The 22,107-nt window shown below is 40.3% G+C and overlaps 1 protein-coding gene across 3 annotated transcripts in view; it reads left to right on the top strand.

Moving 5' to 3' along the window:
• The first annotated feature begins 341 nt into the window (after positions 1–341).
• Positions 342–22,107, top strand: part of MYLK (myosin light chain kinase) — a 196,753-nt gene continuing 174,987 nt past the window's right edge. For all 3 annotated transcript variants that reach the window (XM_062498729.1, XM_062498730.1, XM_062498731.1), the window contains exon 1: positions 342–536. In XM_062498729.1, coding sequence (XP_062354713.1) covers positions 374–536 — 163 coding nt within the window. In that variant the 5' untranslated portion in view covers positions 342–373. The remainder of the gene's footprint in view (positions 537–22,107) is intronic.

The following is a 22,107-nucleotide window of genomic DNA, read 5'->3' as shown; positions in this document are numbered from 1 at the left end:
CCCCGCGGGATCCGCGCTTCCCCCGCGGGATCCGCGCTTCCCCCGCTGCCGTCCCGGCCCGGCCCGGTCCGGCCCGGCCGAGCAGAGCGGCAGGTGGGCTGCGGCCGGAGCCGTAGATCTGGGACTGGGCAGCTCGGGGCGAGGCGGCTCCGGCAGCGCTCCCCGGAGCCGCGGGGCTCTCCCTGCCGGCTGCGCCCCGGGACGCGGAGGGAAGCCCGTGGGCGGGCACGGGTGGGGGCACCGCGGCATCCTCCGCAGGGGGAGGTGAAGTAGGCGGAGAAGGAGGAGGAGGAGAAGAGGGAAACCTGCTTGTCTAGGGGGACGAGGTAGCGGCGCTGCAGCGAGCCAGCCTAGCGGCGCGGGCTGCGGGTACATGCCGGGCTTAGAGCACCGGAGCCGCGGGATTCCTACGGGTGTCTCAGCCCAGCTCCCGGCCCTTCCCCGGCGAGAGCGTCAGCTGGGCTCCGGCAGGGAGGAGGGCTCACCTACGGCTCCCCGCCCGGAGTGCATTAATCCCAGAGCAAGCAAACCTGGTAGTAAGTACTTGTCATCTTTTATGTATGATTTTTTACAGTTTTATCGTTCTCTGCTGGTAGGTAGCAAAGGATATTTAAAATGAAGCGTTTATAGGCTCGGCTGTAAGTATAATCTCTCTGGCTGTCTCTTGCCCTCCTGAGCCTTTCAAATATAGAGGTGCACATGAGGAGGCACATGTAGCAACATTCCTTCACTGCACATCTACAGATCTACGTCTTTAACGTTTCGGACAAAATGTATGTGCTGGGATATAATTTTTTTAACTTCTGCTGTTCTCAAAGTAATTTGTATCATGTTGCACAACATGCTTAGAGTCTCAGAGAAGGATAAATCCTGGTGACACCACTTAAACATCCTGCATGAGGATGGGGGAAGGGGATGAGTGTTTAAAATCATTAACTTGGCAGAGGCGGGGAAATCACTCCTCTGCAGGCTGCCTTAACGCTATGGAGCAATATGCTTTTGGGGATTTTTTGCCTTTTAATCCTCTTTCCTGTATGTGCACATCTGGACTCTGGCCTGGCACTGCTCCCTGCACTCAGGCTGGAAGGGAGTGGCATGGCAGACTAGCAGGGGCTGGAGACTAGAGATGAAAAGACAGAGGATCCTTCCCTTCTCTTACCCTTTAAATATACTTTTTTGCCCTAGTCTTGTCTTCTGCAGAATAAATCCACAGAAATACCTCTCCTAGAGTCAGGAAGTGTAATCAAAAGTGTTTTGAGGGCTGCATTGTTCTCCCTACAAAGGGAATGGCTGAGAGGATAAGTGCAAATACCTGATTCCACACCCTTCTTCTAAGGGGTTTGCAAGCATCTGGGGGTTGGGGGTGTGGAGTTACATGACATGCAGAAGGTGTGTTCCTCACTAAAACTCCTCAAAATTTATGCTACCTCTTTGTGGAATGCCGAGAATGGTATTTCTGTCGGTGGAGCTGTAAGAGAAATAGTAATTTCTCTCTCATTTTAAATCCCTAGGAGAACTACTATCTTTCTCTCCCTACTTCTGGAACACATCTTTTTTATATTTTATTCAGCTAATGACTGGCATTATTATTTGTAGAATATGATATATGTCTTCCTGTGCAACTATGTATTTACTGAGATGTTCCTGGAACTAGGTTCTAGGAATGCATTTCAGGAGCCTTATGTTTTTAAACCAAAATTATATTTACTAATAACTGACTAGTTAATTTTCATCTGGCACATATCCAGTATTTTCTGTTTCCTCAAGTGATACTATGCGTCTGCAGCTAGTCACTGCATGCTCTGCAGTTTGTAACAAAGTGCTCATGATAACACATTTTAATAATACATTCATGTTACACACATCCTTTGCCTTTTGCAAATGAATGCTACAGGACAAGTGTTTTAACTCCAAAAATAACCAGAGTGACTTTGTTGGTTGTAGTAGGAGAGTTTGCTACCAGAGGACCAGCCACTAGAATGATAGGCAGGATGTCCTGTGCTGGTGTGTGACCTATTAATGTCATTTAACATTTTTAGATGGACATGAGCATAAAGAAAATGCCTGGTTTAATAAACATTGCAGCTAGAATTTTATGTAAATGTGGGAGGCTCATACCAATTAATATCACTGACCCCATTTTTATTGGTCTTGTAGGGAAGTCTTAAAAAGTCTGCTGCAAAGAAAGTTACAAATCAGATACTCTGCTGTTGCAAGCATGTGTCCATAGCTTTAGTTGCCCTGCTGCATGGTGCAAAGGAGAATGAATGAAATAATTCAGTGAAGTTCTGTTGGTTTGCTTGCATAATGCTGAAAGGGAATTTATAATGTCTGAAATAAGCTGGGATTACATATTGCCATTGGCTTAGGTTAAATGTAAGAGACGCATAATTTTTCACCAGTTTTTGGTCTGTTTTGTGTTCTCTGTTCTCCCTGGCTCCTCCTTTAGGTTCATTAGGACTTCCTCTGGGCGATGATCCGATTTTTACAGTCAATCAAAATCCATACCAATATCCTTACGCAGGCCAAGTACACTGTACTTAGAAACACTATAAACTAAAAGCTACAAATTACTTTCAGAGCCTTCCTAAAACAAAATGCAGATGTAAACAGAGTTCAGAACTACTCCAAATGCTGCGCCTTAAAGCTGTGGATGTCTAAATCCAGAAAATTTGCTCAGAAGCTCTATTTGAGAGCCATGTGAGGAGATGGCTGAAGTTTCTGGTTAGACTCTGGAGAATGGGTAGCCACAGTCTGTGGTTGTTGGACTCTTCTAGGTAGTCTGAATTCAGGTCTGAGCATGGGCTGGAAGTGATCCTGGTTTTGCAGACAGACTCATCTACTTTCATTCATAAACTTGTCAAGTACATAATAAAACATGCTGTGGTTTTTTGCTTTTGCTGTGTTTAGAGCTGTACTCAATAGCTTTTGCAAACTTTATTCCACAGGTATGAGTTAGGAGTAATGAAGGTAATTTTTTCTTCCCTTGGCCAATTAACACACTCTTCTCTCTTTGATGCTAAATTGTACTTTTTTTTTTTTTTTTTTTTTGCTAATAATCTCCCATGGAAGGTTAGGTGATCCTTTCTCTCATGGCTCTAGAAACACTTTGCTGCACCTGTTGCAGTAGACTTTTTAAACTTTTTCTGTGGCATCCACTCTACCAAACAGGATCTTAGCAAGCTTTGTACAGCTGCCTTCATCCCACTGATGGGAATGTTTCCATGATGTACAATAGGGTTACATATGGTGTTCGGATTTCAGCACTGGATACAGAGAAGATATGATTAATCTATAGTGCTGAAAAGGATTAATTGGTGAAGCCAGATGGTTTCAGGTGGGATGGACTCTGTATTTTTTTTTTAATTTAGCACAGCACACAACACACCTATGTTGACTGTGTCTTTTACAGTATGGGTTTTGCTGAAATCTGTGTCTTTTCTGAGCAATTGTACAGGGTCTATTGAGTGTGCTACAGCAAGGTCTGTCTCTAATAATATTTTCATTAAGTGTCTCTTCAGACAGAAGAGTAAACTAATTGCCAGACTAATATGTCATTTGACTCTGTGAACAAGCTACTGAACACTAACTTATGAATGGAAACTTAAAAGGCTCATTAGTAACCTGCTACATTAAAGAAATGCCAAAGTGAAATGAAAATACATTTACATTCCTGTTGTTGTTGCTATTAAAGCTGATGCAGAATTCCGGCTTAGTTTTTGTGGGAATCTTAACTAATTTCATAAACTTTTTTTGCCTCTGAACTTTCAGCAGCTGCTCCATCTATAAAAGCTAGGAATAACTGGTTCTGCTTTAGTAGGAATGAAAGAAGAATTGAGCTCTATAGAAATGAGGAGATTAGAGCTCCATGAGGCATATACCCATTTAATGCTGCTGGAAAGCAAATCTGCTTGAATAATCTTAACTCTCACTTCTAGTGAGCAGAAATTCTAGGGGAAAAAGAAAAATTCCCTTAGTGACTTATTAACAAAGGCTTTTCAGGTTTGCTGGGATTTATCATGTGAGCCTAATCTACCTTTTGTTCATCCAGTTGGCAGGCTTTAAGATTTAAAAGGGTCTGCAGAAACTCCTCCCCCAAACTCCTTATTTAATTAAAGAGGCTTGGTGCATTATTTACTTTTAAATCTTCGATTTATGTGGGAACAATGAGTTTGGGTTAGCACATTGTAAAATATTTGTGAATGCTGTGTTATAAGCAGGGAAAAGAAACAAACTTTGGCTACACCTTCAAATTCACACTGACTTATATGGGTTCAGTGAGAATGACTGAAAGTGAGGCCAGTCATACATAAATGCTAAAGTACAAATACAGGTGTGTAACTCTACAACAAATTTCTTTGTCTCTGTAGGTAATTTAAAGGGCCTAGAGGAGAGTTGGTTTCATTTGCTTCTCTGAGAGTCATTGGATATGCAGATCAGGCTTTGCACATACCAGTAATTTTTATATTTTGCTTTGGTAGCTCATCAAAGACAGACTGGTAACTGTAGTTCTCTCACTAGTTCCCCCAGTTGCTTCTCCTCCCCCACTCCATTCATCCCTGTAGCTGTGAGCATCAAGTTGCAGATAAAACGACTTCTGAGAGAGCAATGGGATGCAGCTCTTGCCAAAGGCAATTAAGTGCTTAGGATTACAGTGTGCTTTACAAAGTGTGTTCTTGCTGAATCCCTTTCCTCTTCTGTTTGCTGGCACTAAGCAGTTTCTTGGCACTTACCTTTGTTACAACAAGTCTGAGCATTGCTAAACTTCACTACAGCATGTCTAGCAAGCTGCAGTGTCTTCTGTTCTGAGGATAGTCTTTCTGGTGATTCTTTACTGAGAGTCAGCTTGACCTCATCACCTTTGCTGTAATTGGATTAAATTCACTCACTTGCCAAGAACACGACCAGCTGACAGCATATTAATTCTTCAGACTGAAGTGCTGTTTTGTGTGCATAGGTTCTATGGTACCAAAGGCATTTTGAACTTGTGAGGCAGCCAATGTGTCACAGGGTACAGAACTGTCACAGAGGGATGTTTTCAGTTATTTTCTTCATCAAAGAAGGGTTCAAACAGACCATACATTCTGTGTGAAAGTAGAAGATCTAACCCGGAGAAGAAATGACTTGTTCTGTTTGCCAGTCCCGTTCATCACTTGCTGCTGCTTCTGGGAAAAGTGATAAATTGCTGTGAGGCCACAGGCATCCTGAATGAGAAAAGTGAGTGATGGTGTGTGCTGTTTTACACACTCACTGCAGTTTATTTCTAATTATTGCACAGCAGATTAAAGTCATTATTCTGAGTTGCTTTTTTACTTTTTTTTCTGTTTTTCTTCAGCAGTCCTGTGATCTGAGGTATTTGAAGAGTGGCAGGATGATATCTGAACAAAGAAAATGTGCCTAAAAAGGATACTAGAACTGTGTAGTGAAGGATAATCTGATCACCTAGTCTATAGTTTCACCCAGAGACCTTTTTTATACTGTTTAAACCAGTGTAATCCAGCTTTCAGTGGGAACCACTGCTAAACAGCAAAAATCACTATCCTGATTGTTAACCTCAGCAAAATGCTCAAGGATGACGGAGTGATGGGGAGACCAAGGACCGAGTTGCAAATACTCTTACAAAGAGTAAGTGGAGTAAGAGTAAGAGTACAGTGGTACCCAGTATGGTACAGGACCTCTGAGATATTCCAAACAATGAAAGGATCCCAGTTTTAGCTTTTCTTATCTGCCTGGAAGTGCTGCAAGTTTCCTTTTTGCTGCAGAGGCCTGCAAGAACTGTGTTTTGCAGGCAGCATGGGCCACAGGAACTAGAGCTGCCAGCTCTGTGTTCCAAGCAGGGAATTGTTGCACTTGATTTCAAGGTGATTTTGCATTCTCTAAATTCTATAAACTGATGAACATTTCCATGCAAAACAATAGGCAAACAAGGTGAGACAGGAGTGTGAGATTTTTCTATATCTCTTAAATGACAGTCACAATTTAATTTACTATGTGAATCTGCAGTGCAAATAGTAACCAGGATGTCTGCTTTAATGCCCTTGCCTAATATTTTTGGTAGTGTTAACTATTAAGAAGTTGCTTGTCTCCTAATGGAAGAAACATATAATTCTATGAATTCTTTAGAATGGTGTAAGCAGTTTTTTAATACTGAAGTAAAGGACTTTTTCATTCATGTGTTTTATGTCATGTAATTGTAATCAGTGTCATTAAAAAAAAATAAAAACCCCCTCAGAACCAAAATACTGACCATCTCTCCTGGACAAGGATTAAGTCTGACTGGGTGAAAAGAATAAAGTATGAGAGCATTTTAAGTATGTGAGAAGCACTCAATAAAGTATGAGAGCATTTTAAGTATGTGAGAAGCACTCACAAAGTCCAGGTCAGACATACACTGTATGATTTTGCACTGTTGATTGTATCAAAAGGAAAGTTACAAACCTAAAGCAATAAGCAAGCTGTGTTTAAATTACAGAGGAAAGAGAAATTTATCAAGAATGGCCTGCTTTACTTAGGTTATTTACCTCAGAACTTTGAGGATCATAAGCTTTCCTTTCCTTCAGTGGAAGAAGAGGAAGATCCTAAGTCAGTGCTTCATGACTGAAAGCATTACTGATTCATCACTAGTTCAAGTCCAGCCTGCTTTTGGAGGTGAGAACCTTCTGCTCTGTGCAGGGTGAGTTCAGAGCAGAGCTGTAGTGGGTTAGACTGGGGAGCCCTGCCTGCACAGGCTGCTGCTGCTGTTTGAGAGCTGACACTGTGGTTGCGGCTGCCTCGGGGGTGGATCTTGCTCTGAGCCTGAGAGAACATTGCAGAGGGAGCCCTGGCTTGGAAACAACAGCTGGTGTCTCACCCCCAGCATCACAGCAGTGCAGCTCCTCTGACCTCAACAGAGTTGCAGCATTCATGGTTTTCAGTGACGTGGGAGCAAAACTGGGCCTATATTCTTTTAACTGGTCTATTTAGCAGCTCTTTTCCATATGCAGTCTCCATGCCAGTGACAGGAGCTTCCTGGAGCTGACAGCAGACACAAAAGACCCTCTTCTCTAAACCACTGGACCTTAAGAATTTTGAAAGGATGTTACAACAAGCCTCATAATACACCATTGTCAGGCTCTCTCTGAAGAGGCCTGCAGTGGTATCATACCTCTAAGCTTTCCAGAGGGGGTGTGATGACCCCACATGGAAGAAAATACAAGAGTAATGGTTTGGGTGGCTATGAGGAATTTTATGGTACTGCTTCCTCTGGCTGTAACTTGAAACCAGCTGGAGGCATTTAGTGCTAACTGAGCTCTACATAAAGAGGCAGGCAAATACCCGAGCATGTATCCTGCAGGTTTTTTAAGAAGAGATCTTGGCTTGTGAGTCTGTGCATTCTGGCTGCCTCTTTCTCACAGACAGGGGAGTGGTGAAAGAAGGTTTGTTTTATTTTCTCCTACATTTCCCTTTCTTCTTCCTACTCATTTTCTTGTTCCTTTGCAGCACAGCAGTTTTTCACGTCGCTGTGAAAGTGTCTGTGCTTGTGAGTGGAGTGAGCACATTTGAATGGAAGAGGCGGTGGGTTTGGGAAGCCTTGAGCTCCAGCATTCCCAAGGGAGGGGCAGGATTTGCATTCCTTACTCCATCAGTGCTGCTCAGGGATGTGCCTAAAGGTGTGTCTGTGGGATGGCAGTGGATATCCAGGAGGGAATCCCCTCACGGTGAGGGGCAGTGAGGAGGCAGGAGCGGGGCTGTGCAGGCCTGGCCTCCTGCCATGCCAGCTTGGAAGCAATTCCCGCCATTTTACCTCAGCTGCGGCCTGTGGGCCCGAGGCCTCATTGCAACCGACGGGGAATTCTGCTCAAGTTATGTGCTAAAGTCAGCCTGAACATGGGCACTGGGGTACTTATTGATCAAATAATCCCATCTTGTGCAGAGTAAAAGTCAGTTTCGTGTGTGTTTCTTTAAAATGCTTCTAAACTCAGTCAGCAGAGGCATTGCTCCTTCAATTTCCCTGAAATTGTGCCTTTATCAAGTTCACCTCAGATGACTATTGAGCTCCCATTCAATCTATTTAGTCCTTTCTTCATCCAGAGCTCAGTTATATTCCTTTTCCAAGGTATTTCCAAGCCATAGCTGTGGTCCTGGTTAGCCTGAGCAGAAGTGTGGGCTCCCTTCCTGACTGGCCAGAAAATGAGGCTACACAAGTTAAGGACTTGCAGGCATCTCACCAGCAAGGACAGTCAGACATGGCCAGATGTTCTCCAGGTAACAAACTGTGGACCTTGTTCCATGCTCCACATGTGCTATTGGCCTTAATGTAGGATCTTCTAAGTGCAAATGCTTTACCACTTTTTGCTTTGTCTCAGAGGGTGAACATAAACATAAATGTGTAAATAAGTTTTAGTACTTGGTCTTACATTAATTTTATGTTATATTGCACTTTGCTGGACAACTGAGGTAACCTTCTGTGAGCTTGATCCTCAGTTCATGAGCACTGGGGGATCCTGTGGGTTTATTGTATGTATATACACCTATAATACAGGTGTGATGTATGGTTATTGATGTTGGAGTAGGAGACTGTAGTAATAAGCCTACTTCTCATTAAATTGAGGAGAAGGACAAAAATGCACGATGTTTCATGTCTGTCCATGCATGTCATAATTTCTGTGGTGAGCTTTCCAGTGCTAGCTCCTTTCTAGCTAGCTTGCAAGTGTAAGATTTTGAGACTGATTTTGTAAAGGGCAGGAATAAGAGAGAGAACTTTGTCAAACTTTTAGGTTTTTATCTGTGTCACATAGAAATTTTTTCCCCAAGGACCGAACAGGTTTTTTTTCCAAAACTAAGAGTAACAAGATAATGAAATGAACATCAAAAAAAGGGATTTATTGTCTTGAAAACAAACTTGATGTAATTGCATTTCTTGTGAGGTTTTTTTTTTTTTTTGTCCAAGCTAATATTTCACTTACAAGACAGGAAATACCGCCTTGCTGATTGTGTTTTTAGAGCTATAAATAACTTACTGTCTTCAAAGATGGTGTTAATTTTAAAAATGTTTCTAAAATTAAACTTTGAATTAAAAATTAAATTGGGTGGGTAAATTACTTACTGTACTGTGTGTACAGATATTAAAGGTGTTTTCAGGGGAAGGGTGTTAGAAGTTCTGGCACCTGTAACTGATCTAAATTGTTTCATTTCCTTTTCTTTGCTTGTTGTATCTGTCCCTGTCCCATTCTCACCCCTGTTAACAGAGGTAATGAATGTTTGCTTTCTATCACCTTTCTCCTTTGTTGGGATCATTGCCAATCCTCAGGAAGTGGTGTGATGTGTGGGAGCACTGACTCAACCTAAAAAATGAATAACTTTAGAACTACCTGTGTTCCACTTAGCTCAGTATTGCGTCTGGCAAGTTAACTGGAGAACCTCCAAAAGTTGTTTCTTGAGACCCATTTCTCTCCACACATCTCCAGTTTCCACAGCTCTTCTGTTAAGGATATTAGAGGATATGTACCTGTTTAGTCGTTTAAGTGTCTATTTATGGACCTGTTGACTGGAGTTTGTTTAATCCCTTTCTGAACCCATGAACATCCTTTGCCTTCAGAGACTTGCGTGACAGCAAGTTCCAGAAGCTTGTAACCTGCTGAATAAACATGTCCTTTCTATTTAAATGAGTTAGTTGCAGTGAGTACAGTCTTGTTCTAGTTTTGTAGGGTTAGGCAGACAACTGTTCTGCCTGTACTAGCTCATGGGTTTTTTGTTATACCTGGTCATATCCACTACATATGCCTTCTTTCTGAACTGAGGACTTGCACCGGAGCCTTTTTAGTATCTCTGTTTCCATCTGGTTGTCCTTTTTGACACCTTGGTAATGTCCTCCTTGGTATGCGGAGAGCAGATTTCAGTACTAAAGTTGTGGGTGCTCTCAGACTGTGAGGAGTGGCAGAAATGTCCTGCCTTCCTCTTCTTCTGAGGATTCCAATGATGTTGCTCACTTTTTTTGACTGCTGTTGAACACTGAACCAAGGGCTTCAGAGAACTGTCAAGGATGTCCCTGGCTCCCACATAGGAATATTTAGAATTGACATTGCCTTCAGGAATTACTACACTACACAAAAGCCTGCCTGCCGACATTTTCCTCCATCAAATTAAATAATTTTGTTACTGATAAACATGCTGAGTAACACCAGTCCCAGCACTGATCCCAGGAATTGCATTGCTGATTCCTCTCCATCTTAAAAAGCCTGTGAAGCACTACTCTCTCTAATGTTCACTTTCCTCCTACTTAAATGAATTCAGACTTGCCAGATTGTGGTTTCCAGGTTCCTTGCACTGTCCTTCCTGCAGCTGGAAGTTATGCAGGCAGGATCTGTGTTTCTCAAGCACAGAGACTCTCTGTAGCTCTGGGTTACATACCTTGGCTGGTGGTCCTTAAATTAATATTTGAGTTTCTTCAGAACTTGTGTGAAAATTGTTTTGTCTCAGTGCTTTATTAACATCTGACTTCCTTGTTTGGTGTGGTATTTCCTGATTTTACTTCAGAATGGTCTGGTTCCTCTACCAGATTTGCAACAGAGAGTGCATTGGGTGTGGAAATCTCCCCAAAGATTTCATCAGTAAAGGCTGATGTAAAGAATTCTCTGAGATTCTCTGCTACAACTTTATCATCCCCATCTGCGCTTTATACACCTTTGTCATCCAACAGCTGGACTGCTTTTCCTAGCTGGTTTCCCATCCTTGATGTATTTCAAGACCTGTTTACTAGCATGGTGATCTTTGTTTGCAGGCAGTTTTCAGATTGTCTTTTAGCCCTTTTAATTTCCTGCTTACATTTTACTTGCCATGTTTTATGGGCTCCCCTGTCTTTACTTAAGCAATCCATTTTCTAAGAGCTGACCTATGCCCTGCAATACTCTCCTAACTCTCCCTGAGGCTTCCTGCTTTTTGAACTGCTCCTTTTGAGTGTCCTCTTTCTTTTTTCTTTTTTTTTCTTTTTTTGCACATCCTTACATTATTCCCTTTCTTAAAATTAAATAACTGTACATAGGTTTTGTTTGGTGACCTTTACATCAGAGCTGTTCTTTGTGTTACTTAACAAGTAGGCTTTATAGCTTTCTCTGGTTTGGATGGTCCCTGTACTTAGAAGTTTCTTTTCCACTGGAGAACTGTATACAGATCTAGAAAAATGAAAGTATATCATCCTTTTCTTTTTCACAGGGGCTAGTACTGAGTATTTATAAACATCCTCATGTGTTCTTGGTGTACAGCAGCTATTAGTATTGTAATACTCTCTGAAAGCCATCTATCAAAACTGAAGGACACAAGCTTTGCATGAAACTGTTCTGGTGCTGATGGAACTGGATATGTTATCATCTTTTGCAGGCACACAGTACATGCAATGGTGATGAAAACTTTGCACTCCTGTAATCCTGGACTAAATTATATATAAAATTAAAAACCTATGCACTTGAAACATCCAACAGGAAGATAACCTTGCTTTTCCAGTTTTGCAGACATGAAAAAGAACCTGAAGGAGAACACTCTGTGGTTATATGAGAAGTCTCTGTGGACTTGTTTACAAGAGCTCAAGTCTGTTTATATTAAGTCCTGTGCAATTACTGGAGGATTGTCCTTATTCCATGAGGCATGTGTATGCATTTGAGGGAGCAGTACAGGTGTTTACTCTCTACAGATGCACTTTGAAGGGCTGCTTGTACAGATGCAATCCAGCATTGAAACAAAATATGCAAACCAGTTATTGTTGATTAATAGTGTTTGGCTAGTTGAAGCTAATATTAATCAATAATAACTAGGTAGGTGAATAAATGTAGGTACTGTCTTCTCTTTGTCCTGACTACAGGATTAAAGTGTTTGTGGTTTTGTTTGAGGTTTTTTTTTTTTTTTTAACCATTAAAGTGCATCCGGTCCCCTGCTAATACCAGAATGCCTTGCATTCTGTAAATGGAAACACCTAAATTTGCAGTTTTCATCTGTTTGAGCCTTTACTTAACCTGTGGCTGCTGGACCAGTCTTGCTTCAAATCTAGCTGTGTGTCTGTGCTTTATTGTTGAAACTCTTGGATTCAAGACTACTACATTTCTTCCTGGACCAGAAGGCTATTGGAAATGTAAAGGTATCTCTGGGTGATGACTTTATTGATGAGTTGCAGGAGTTCCCCATCCTATGATGAGCTAAATAATGAAGCAGAGTTCTATACCTGTATAGTTACTGAAAAAAAAAAAAGTGAAATTGTCCAGAGCAATTTCTTCATCAAAGCCGACTGAAATAACATCTGTGGTGAAAACCTGCACCTCATCACTTCATTGTGACACATGCAAGGGAAATGATGTTAAGTGAAACAGTTGCTTGTCATGGAGAGGAGCTGACTCTCATGGTAGAGAAGACTTCTTACAGTCCTGAATCTGACAAATCCATTGTCTTGAGTGATTTCCTATCAAGTGAAATTTCTGTGGCTCTCAGGATCTTTTGTGATCCTTGACTTCTGTGGAGGGTTTACTTGTGGTACTGTTCTCAGTGCCAGGCTTCAGAAGGATTTTCATTGTTATCTAGAGACCATGTTCTACTTTGCAGTTGGATTGGTGGATTTACATATCTACTGCAGCCAGACTTCATTTGTCTGATACTTAGGTATCAATAATTTCAACAGAATAATAATTCATTGCTTTCAATTAATTTTTAACTGTACAATACATTCCTTAATTTGGATTATTTGCAGGATCTCAACTGGAATGTTTCACGAGTGGTATGGTCAAATATGTAGTTATTAATACTTTCATCACTAAGTTTCAAAACATTTTACAAAGAGGTATCAAAGAGAAAGGAGTTTGAAAGGACTTTTCTAAGGCTTGAAAAAAAGGTAAGAAAGGTGAATCTTCTGTTTCTATGTCTGAATGAAAAGTTGTCTTAATCTAAAATCAATTTAGGAGGTCACTGATTAAAACTTAGGAGTGAACATACTTGCATTGCCTTTAATGCAGGCTTAGCCTAGATTTAGCTTAATGTACCTGAAAAAAAAAAAAGACGAACTGAGAAAATCACTTAGAAAAGCAAATGTACCCATGAGAGTATTAGGTATTATCGAATATTTAAACTCTTAAATTTAAACTGAATGTTTTACGTGCTGAATTTCTGGAGTTCACTGGAGAAGGTTTTTGGGGGTGAATTTTTTAGCCTAATTCTCTCTGAGTCTCCAATGTGCAATTTTTTCCCCCCCCATACTTGAAATTTAATTTTCGTTCTGTTGGTTCAACTGGATTGGATAGCTCAAAAATGTGTACTTAGCTTAGTGGCAAGCCAAAACAATAGTTTCTTTTGAAACTGTTTTTACATTTACTCTGATGTCTTATTATCCATTCTACTGTCTCTGCTGATCAAGAAGACTTTTAGGTGCTTATAAAGGAGACATGAAGCTCCTACAAGATACTTCTGGGAGTTTGTGGCCTGAAAAAAGTAAAGAAATAAGGATAAAAATAACCCTTTAAACTTATTACATGGATTCCCTGTACCTTGCCCCTTCCAGATGATAGTTATTCACACTATTCTACTTCAAATGAGACCATTTAAATGTGGTTTATAGGAAAACTGCCCTGCAAAGTTTCCTTGTAGGAGGAAGAGAAATACTTCTGGAATCAGAACAAAAACAAACAAAAAAAGCTTAATAGATACATTAAAAGTTTTCAACTGTTCCACAAATTGAAGTAAATCTCAACTTGCAAAAAAGCCAGCCTGAGTTTAGGTCCAGTATCAGAATTTCATGCTGTTATTTTGAGAAGCTCTGGTTAACTTAAACTCAGAACAAGGACTGACTGATTCCTTTTGCATACTGGAGTTACAGCAATTAACTGGGAGTTATGTTATGCCAGCCTACTGTGCAAACATTGAGGAAAGCTTTGTCACTGCCCCTAATGAGTTTTGTCCAAGATGATAAACAGCTACTTACTTCTATTACAGTGATATATATACATATAGACAGATAGATATGTGTTTAATTTTTCTAATGGGGAGCTGTACTGAACTGATAAAATTGAATATTTGTGATATGTTTGTTTCTTTAATCTCAGGGGATTTACTGATCTTCTGCTTTTACTCTGCTGCTTTTCAAAAATGTGTGTCATTTCATTCATCTTGTACAATATTCAGTAACTGGTGGTGTTAAAACAGACCTCTCAGAAAGTCATGTGGAGTTTTTTTCTCACTTGAGAAACAAATATAGGAGACCAGAGTCTCTTGTAATGCTGTTTTTTTGTTTTTTGTTGTTGCTGTTTGCTTGGGGTTTTTTTGTATTACTATTGTTCCCTTCTAATTTGTTACTTTTCCTCATGCTTTAGAAGAAAGACATTCTCAAATTATATTTCTTCAGTTTCGAGCCCCTGGGTTTTGGTATGTCTCTGAGATAACTTTAGCATCTGGTACTGCTGGGTTTCTTCTGAAGGTACTGCTCTGTGTGATAAGAAAGCTTGTAACCCCCTTAAATTGAACTTTGCATGCATTTTGGCTATAATATGAATATATGTATATGTGCATATTTTTTTAAAGCTATATTTCCCAGTTTCCAAATCATTGTCATGCCCCATTTAATTCTCTCCAGACTTTTCCAGTGTCCTTTTAAGGACGGGAGTGAGGTGGAAGACATTTTCCATTATGTGTTTGTGCGTCAAACTGAGAGGCCTCGCTCGAGCTTCGAAGTTCTCCGGAATGGTAAATTTAAACCAAACACTGGGGAATAAAATGCTAATGCTGTATGCTTTTTAGAGAAAAAAGGAGGGGAAGATCTGACTAGGCCCTGGGGATCCATCTTCACTGTGCCTTATTACCACAGCTTTATCCTTTCCAGTTCCTAAAGATGCTGTCAGTATTGAACTCTAATGACCTGATTAATGCATTGGAGGGATTCCTATATATTGTGGTATTGATATTATTTCCAGATGGCTTCCTGGCAGGCAGATTGGCAACAAGATGTCATCTTTGTGGTGATGAGGAGGAAGAGCGTGGATTTTTACTTTTTATTTTAATGGAGCTTGTCTCAGCAAATAAATACCAGTCATTGGGTCAGTTGGTCTGAAAAACAGTAGCCTTGTGGTAAATGGAATTCTGTAGATTTATTGGAGTCTATAGGGTAATACAGGAAAAGGATATGATATCTATATTGCTTGCAGAGACTCAAGAGTCCTGTAATACCTGCTCCTCCTTCAGTCAGCAGAGAGCTGTCTTTTGAAGCTGCATGTATCCTGTGCATGTGAAATCTCTGGGATAATCCCAGACGTGTTTCTTGGGGCAAATACTGGATTTCACAGGATTTAATTCAGAGAATTGAGTCCAAGCAATGAAGCAGGCAGCAGCTGTTAAAAATTCCTGAAACATGACTGCTTAGAATTTTCTTCCTGTATTTTGTGCTTCAACCAGGCAGCACTGATCAGGTTCAATATAGATGAGGAAGGGTTAAATTGAATTACTGACAATATCCATTGGGTCAGACTGGCTGAGCTGCCCCTTTGTGACAGCAGTGTAGTGTCCAACCCACTTTTCTGACCCACAAAGAAATTGCTTCTTTTTACTGGCAGTGTTGTGTTTGCATGATGGCCACATGTACAGCTGGTTCCATTTAACCCATGAGACTGAAATGGTTTGTGAAGTAGCTTCTTATTTTTTATTGTTAAAGCAAAGATTAACCTCTAATCTCCTTTTTCTTACACAGGGATTTCTTCCATATATCAGTATATAAAGTGCAGACTTGTTGGGCAGAAGAATCAGCTGGGAGACTTGGAGTGACACAGTGGATCTGCCTTTGGATCCGGGTCCTCCCAGTCCTAGAAAAATGTTTCAGTTCCATGAAGGGAAAAGAGCTGGATTTGATAAACTTGTGCTTACTTTTGGTGGGATTTGTAAGCTGTGCTGCTTCACTATCTCTAACTCATTTTAAAACCAGTTCAACTGTTTGGACGAGTTGTTGTCTGTGCAAACAGTATTGTCCATTTGTTTTGTGCATCACAGCTTACATTGAAATTTCCCTGAACTTCTTTCTTCCACCTTCATTGCATTACTGTTTCACACTGTTTCCGCATAAATTCCTGATACTGCCTATGGATGTGCCAGGGCACAATTTTCTTCTTTCTTACTTGTTGATCTCTTTTAATGTTAGAAGAGATAAGGTGGAATGAGATGTGTTTTGATGATTTTGAGACTCCACATGTCCCCACTGGTTTGCAGAGAAAGTGCTTTATTGGAGGTGGATGCTGTAGTTCTAAACTGTTATTGCACACACTTTGACATTCAGCTTAGGGAGAACATTGTGCTGTTGAACTTCTAGGGTCAGAAGAAAGGAAGATAATAAACTACTATAGGAATAAAAGTCTTGGCCAGAGTTTCAGGCCTTAATAACAGTTTTTTCTGAGAGGAAGCTCTGAAATTGCAGTGATTCTGAGCCAGGCCATGCTATAAATCTGAGATGTTGGAGACCACTTGTTCATAATGTTCTCTGAGATGTTTTTTAGAGACAATGTGGTTCCTATTGCAATATGCCTCCCCATTCTAAAAGGACTGGGAGCTGATTCTACTACTGCTGACATCAACAATGCTGCAAACCCTGGTTTTTCTCTTAATCAGCAAATGTTTTTTTCTCCTAGACCATGAAGTAGTGCCTTCTTTTTAGACATGGGCTTCACCCAGCCAGTAGGCTGGTAGGGTGCAGTGTAGCAAGGAGATGCTTACAGTTCTAGCTGAAGTTCCATTTCTGTACTTCATTTAAATTCAGTTTGTGACCTGTCCTTCATCAGCTTCACTCCTGAGTTCTGCTTTGCTTCTTTTTACAGCCAGATCAGCAAAAATGCCATAGGAGTTTGAAATTATGGATACAAGACACTGTGTGAGAAAGCCAAATCCATAGTTCTAAACCAGCTAAATCCCTAATGCATGATTTGTGTTTTGTGTATATCTGGCCAAATGTGTCCATAACTAATGGCAACTGCCTGGTGATCAGTTTCTAGTGGAAGGATCACTAAAGCTTTCTGTGGGAAAGCTTTTGAGGAAAAACAGTATTCCAAATTAATTTCACCACTTAAATTGTCTTTTGAAGGCCCACAGCAGCCTGAAAAATACAGAAGGAACCCAAGTCTTGCTCTAGTTTGGGTTAAAAAATGGAATTAATGTGGACAGAAAATACATATCAGTGTAATTGGATAATTTTTTCCATAGGAGAAGAAATTGGGTTCATTGCTATAGATGTTTGAGAGGGGCAGGAAATGTCTTGGCTTGGTCCATCTAAACCAAGGAAATCTGAAATAGAGGTTTATGTTCCCAGTATAATTCTTAAAGTTGGGGCAGGGAGGGAGAAAAGGAAGTGTATTCAGTGGTATGAGGCTAAAGGCATATTGCCCAGATCTGCCCTCAGAAATGTAAGCACAACTTTCAGTAGCTTCAGAGAGGACTACATGAAATAATGAGAGGATAATGTGGTACACAGAAGTATCTGACTCCAGCACTGTCCTTGCAGTGAATGAGACCCAGGTGGGCCTGTCCAGCCTTATTTACAATGGCTGTGCCTTAACCTCTTTCATAGTCTGCTAATTAGGTGGAATTAGGATTCTTTACTTAGTGGGATGCTGCTCTTTGCCATATTGGAACGAGTGTTCTGGTTTCCTACCTGATTATGTTCACTGTTCATTTTGCACCTATGACTGTTACACCTCTGGTTATCCCATCCTCCCAGTACTCAGAATTATTTTAGTATTTTTCTGTTTGGTTTTGGTGGTTTGATATCACTTAAGAGCGGCTAAGAAGAGTGGGGCTCAAACTCAAAAGAGGGATATTTATCACGAGAAACAAAATTTACTTGGAGGTTATGTGCACATGGAAGTTAACCCAATTAGGTTGAAAAGATGAAGGTTTTGGTGTGGAACTGTTGCTCTTCAGAAGCACCACTGACCTCTCACTGTGCTTCTTTGCTGTCTGTTCAAGAGGAGATGGGAGCACTGATGGTGTTTTGCCCATGGTCTCTGCAAATGCCCTGATTTTACCCAGTGAAAAGTGAGCTGTGCCAAAACATTAAATTAGCACAATTCTTCCTAGTTACTCACTTTATATCTCAACATTTAAGTTCCTGAAAATCAGCAGTGTGTTTAGTCCTCTCCTTGGCTGTACCTGAAATGTTTTCCTCAGTAAAACAAAATTAGCTGTACAAAATATTATTTAAAGTCCATTACTGTGATGTGTCATGTTTTACACCTCTCAAAAGCTGTTAGGTGGTATATTATGAAGTGAGTAAATAAAATAAATATACATCTGCAGTATCGACACATGAAAGCAACTGTGATTTTTCCATGAGCAATATTAACAGAGCTCCAGTGAGTATTGCCTGTGAATTGTGCTGTCCTGCTCCCATCAGAGAGCTTACTCAACTAAAGCCTAGAAATAATGTACTTAAATTTATGAAGGGGAATGTTTGAGGTGTGTCCTTTCTTCCAGTTTCACCTTTTAGTAAAGTGTCATCACACATGGAGGTGCTTTGTCCCAGTGGAAGTCATGAGGCTTTGAAGGTAATTTCCATAGTAAGGGGCAATTGTCTCTATGTTTATAACAAACCCCTTGGGAACTGTGAGACCCACAGCATGTCTTAAGGTACTGTGTTGCTGTATTTTCTGCTTCCTCAGCCAGCCCAGAATACCTAAGGATGCCTAAAAGAATAAAATAAAATTGTTTTATAACTCCCATTCATCTCTGCACTGAAGTTTCATCTAAATTGATATGACTCCATCGCTTCTCACACTAGAAAGTATCAGAAAATCCCCTAAAAATGCCTCTTGGAGCTTCATTTCAAATTATTTGCCTTATTAAAAACTCAAAAGGTAAATAGTGCTTGTCTCCTGTCTACTTAGGTGGAGGCCTGTAGCATGAATTTCAGCTACTACTGCAGGGGCACTTGCAGGATTAACATTTGCTTAGTTTGCAGAAGAGTTGCTCTGGTTCTTGCCTGTGCACCAGATTTGGATGCAGTGAGGTCAAACCCAGATTTGCCTTCTTTCATTTGCATAATGTAACATTGATGCTTCCCAGCTCCCCTCCTGTTCTCTGTTCCCCAAAAGTATTCTAATATTTGGAATTTGTAAACACAGGATTTTGGATTCCATATGCATCTGGAATTGATAAACTGTTGGTATTACAGAGATGTAACCCTTTGTACCTCTAACCTAGGAATGCTCTTGAGAGAACTTACAGGCACATCTGAGGTCGATGCAGGCAGATTCTAAACAGCTAGAACCAAAATGAAAAGGTTGCTGTTGAATGAGTGGAATTTTCATTGAAAACTATGTACCCTGTGGGGTGGGGGGGAATAAAACCTATAGAATCTATTTGGCAATAAATGCAGCCATAATATTTTTGAGTCAGGAACTGAAGAGGTGTGAGTTAAATAAAGCCTGTCAGATGGCATTAGTGGGAGAGAGAACCTTTTGGAAGAGGCATGATAGTGAAGGCAAAAAACCCCCACCAAGCAAAAACCTCACCCCTAACAGAATCTTGGATTAGTTGAGGTTCAGTGAATGGCTTTGTTGAAAACACAAGAAAAGAATTTAAATAGAGAAGGTCTGGTAAGGTGCAGGACATCAGAGATCTGTTTCCATAGTGACAATGTTCAAACAGAGGCCTAGAGGGACATGAATACCACTGCAGATGACCTCTATAGAAGACATCCATCTGCCAGTGGGGATACTCCTGTTGGTTGTCTGAGGTTTTTCCCTACCAGTTGGATCTGGGGAAAAGGTGGTGATGGGGAAACAAGGCTGGCTTAGCCAACTATTGACTTGACGGACTACTGCTTCCTTCCTGATGGCTGCATTTAATATGCCCTCTCCACATATTTTTACTTTTGTAGATTTACTGGTTTTTTTGTTAAAAATTGCATTCATGTGTTTAGAGAAAAAAAAATAGATACCTCCACCTCCTACTTATCTACTGAGGAAAACACCACTTTACACCAGTGTGGGATTAAAGTATGCATGTTCCTTTATGTCTTTGTTTATTCTGCCCTGATAAATAGGTGCACTAATCTAAGCGAGATCCTTGAGAGGGTAACATGGTACATTTCATGTTTTGTGTTGCCCCCTGTCCTGATCATCCTGTAGCCACTGAGAAATTCCAAGCATCAGCATCACCACCTTTTCATAACTGATGCTTTTCCCTTTGAAAAGGAAGGTCAAGCTCTTGTTAGAAAAGAGCTGTTTCATGTAACAAATATTGTGGTGTTTGAGTTCTTCCTTCCGTTTTGCTTCTCAAACTTGCTATTCTGCAGATTTTTCTTAGTTAAGCATACTCTGCAAATAAGCACTATAGTTTTAAGCTATAGTTGTATCTATTTTAAGATTATAACCATACCAGTCATGTCTCTGTCTGAACTATGATATCTTTTCTTGAGAAACCCTATAGCATCTTTGACTAAAACTGCAGCAGTTCTTGGACTTCAACTTTTTTAGTATGAGCTGAATAGAAAACCTAGTAAGAGAAATTTATGTAGAAAAATGGTAGAAAAACGTTTTGTGGGTCTTCAGCAATTTGACATCATTGCATAGAAGACTGAGGCAGTATGGAAATGTTGTTTTTTATGAGAATGGCCAGGTTGAGACAACTCTCACTCAGCCATGAGCAGCTTCACACTTTGGATGGATCAGCTCATGCTTATCATTACCATGACTATGCTTCTCAAAGTGTTTGGGAACATATGGAGTCATAGGAGTTGCATCTAGTCTGGATCTGGTCATTAACCTGTTTTCATCCAAGAACACAAATACATTGAATTGGGAATGCTGTGCACTCTTGACCTTAAGAGTTAGAGAGAATTACCTAGGGAGGAGTTTTGGCTTTAGTGAGTTAAATGTATTAAATTTTCCCCCAAAATCAGTTAGTTGACCCAAAATGTTACCTTTATAGTAACTTGAATGCATATTGCAAAATACTAACTTTCTGTATGTTGATTCAATAGCTGCTTTATGAAGACACATCCCAAAGGTATTCAGAAGCAGAGGAAAGAAAAGCAAATAACAGTGAAAGTGCAGTGTCTTGGCATGAACACACGAACTTTACACATATTATTCTAGTTAGAATGTGTGTCTGTTTTGGTTAAGGAAACAGGCTTGTACAAATGTCCTGTAATGGCATAGATTTGAGTACATAACTTAGACTGTGATGATGACATTGAATTTGGAAAAGAAGTCATTAAAAATGTGTATTTTTGCAGGAACTAATTATGTTTTGTAATGAAATCCATTTATACATATTCCATGGGGTGTTTTTTCTCTCAATCATAGCCATTCTGAGTGCCAACAGAGCAGATAATACTCATTAAATTCTTCCCCTTTTCCACTCCTACATTAAAGGGGAGAAAAATGTTTACATTGAAATTTCTTATTTTATTTCCTGGGAGGAATTGAGAGCTGGGAATCACAGCCACCAGGGTAAAAGTTATTTCTCTTCAAATAGCATGGAAGAAAAATATCACTTTTAACTAAACTCTGCTTTTAATGGAAGATATTATTTTACTCTGTGATATTGTATTTAATTTGAAGTCTTTAAATTAGCAGGAAACTGAAAATTTGACTCTTAAACTTCGAATTTAACTCAACTCTCTAATAGCTTCACTATTTCCCTTTCAAAGACATTTCATTGCTGAGTGTATCTTACTCGATGGTGGATTTACAAAGATTTCATGCTTAGTCTTGCTACTGAGCTGTCAGTCAAATCACAGCCTACAATTATTTGAAGGGGGACTACAACTGTGGCACAGCCAAGCTTTTTCTCAGTAGCGGCAGATGCAAAAATGAGGGGCAGTGTCCACAGGTTGCAGCTTGAATGGTTCCTATTGAAGCTTATGAGTGTAGTGCAGTTGTGAAATTGGTTGCCTGGAAATGCTGTGGCACCTCTGTTGATGGTAGTTCTGCTTCAAGCAAGATTTTGGGTGAGGGATGCATAGAGGTCCTTCTCAGCTAATACTTCCTGGGGCTCAGCCCATTATGTTACATGTTTATTGGTTTTCCTTCTTTCATCCTCATCCCTGAGTAAGGGAAAGACCTTTTCCAGCATCTTACAAAACTGGTGAACTCTGTTCACCAGTTCATTGGATCATAGAAT

The sequence above is a fragment of the Cinclus cinclus genome, chromosome 9, assembly GCF_963662255.1.
Source record: "Cinclus cinclus chromosome 9, bCinCin1.1, whole genome shotgun sequence".
NCBI lineage: Eukaryota > Metazoa > Chordata > Aves > Passeriformes > Cinclidae > Cinclus > Cinclus cinclus.
This window is presented reverse-complemented; position numbering and strand designations above follow the sequence as displayed.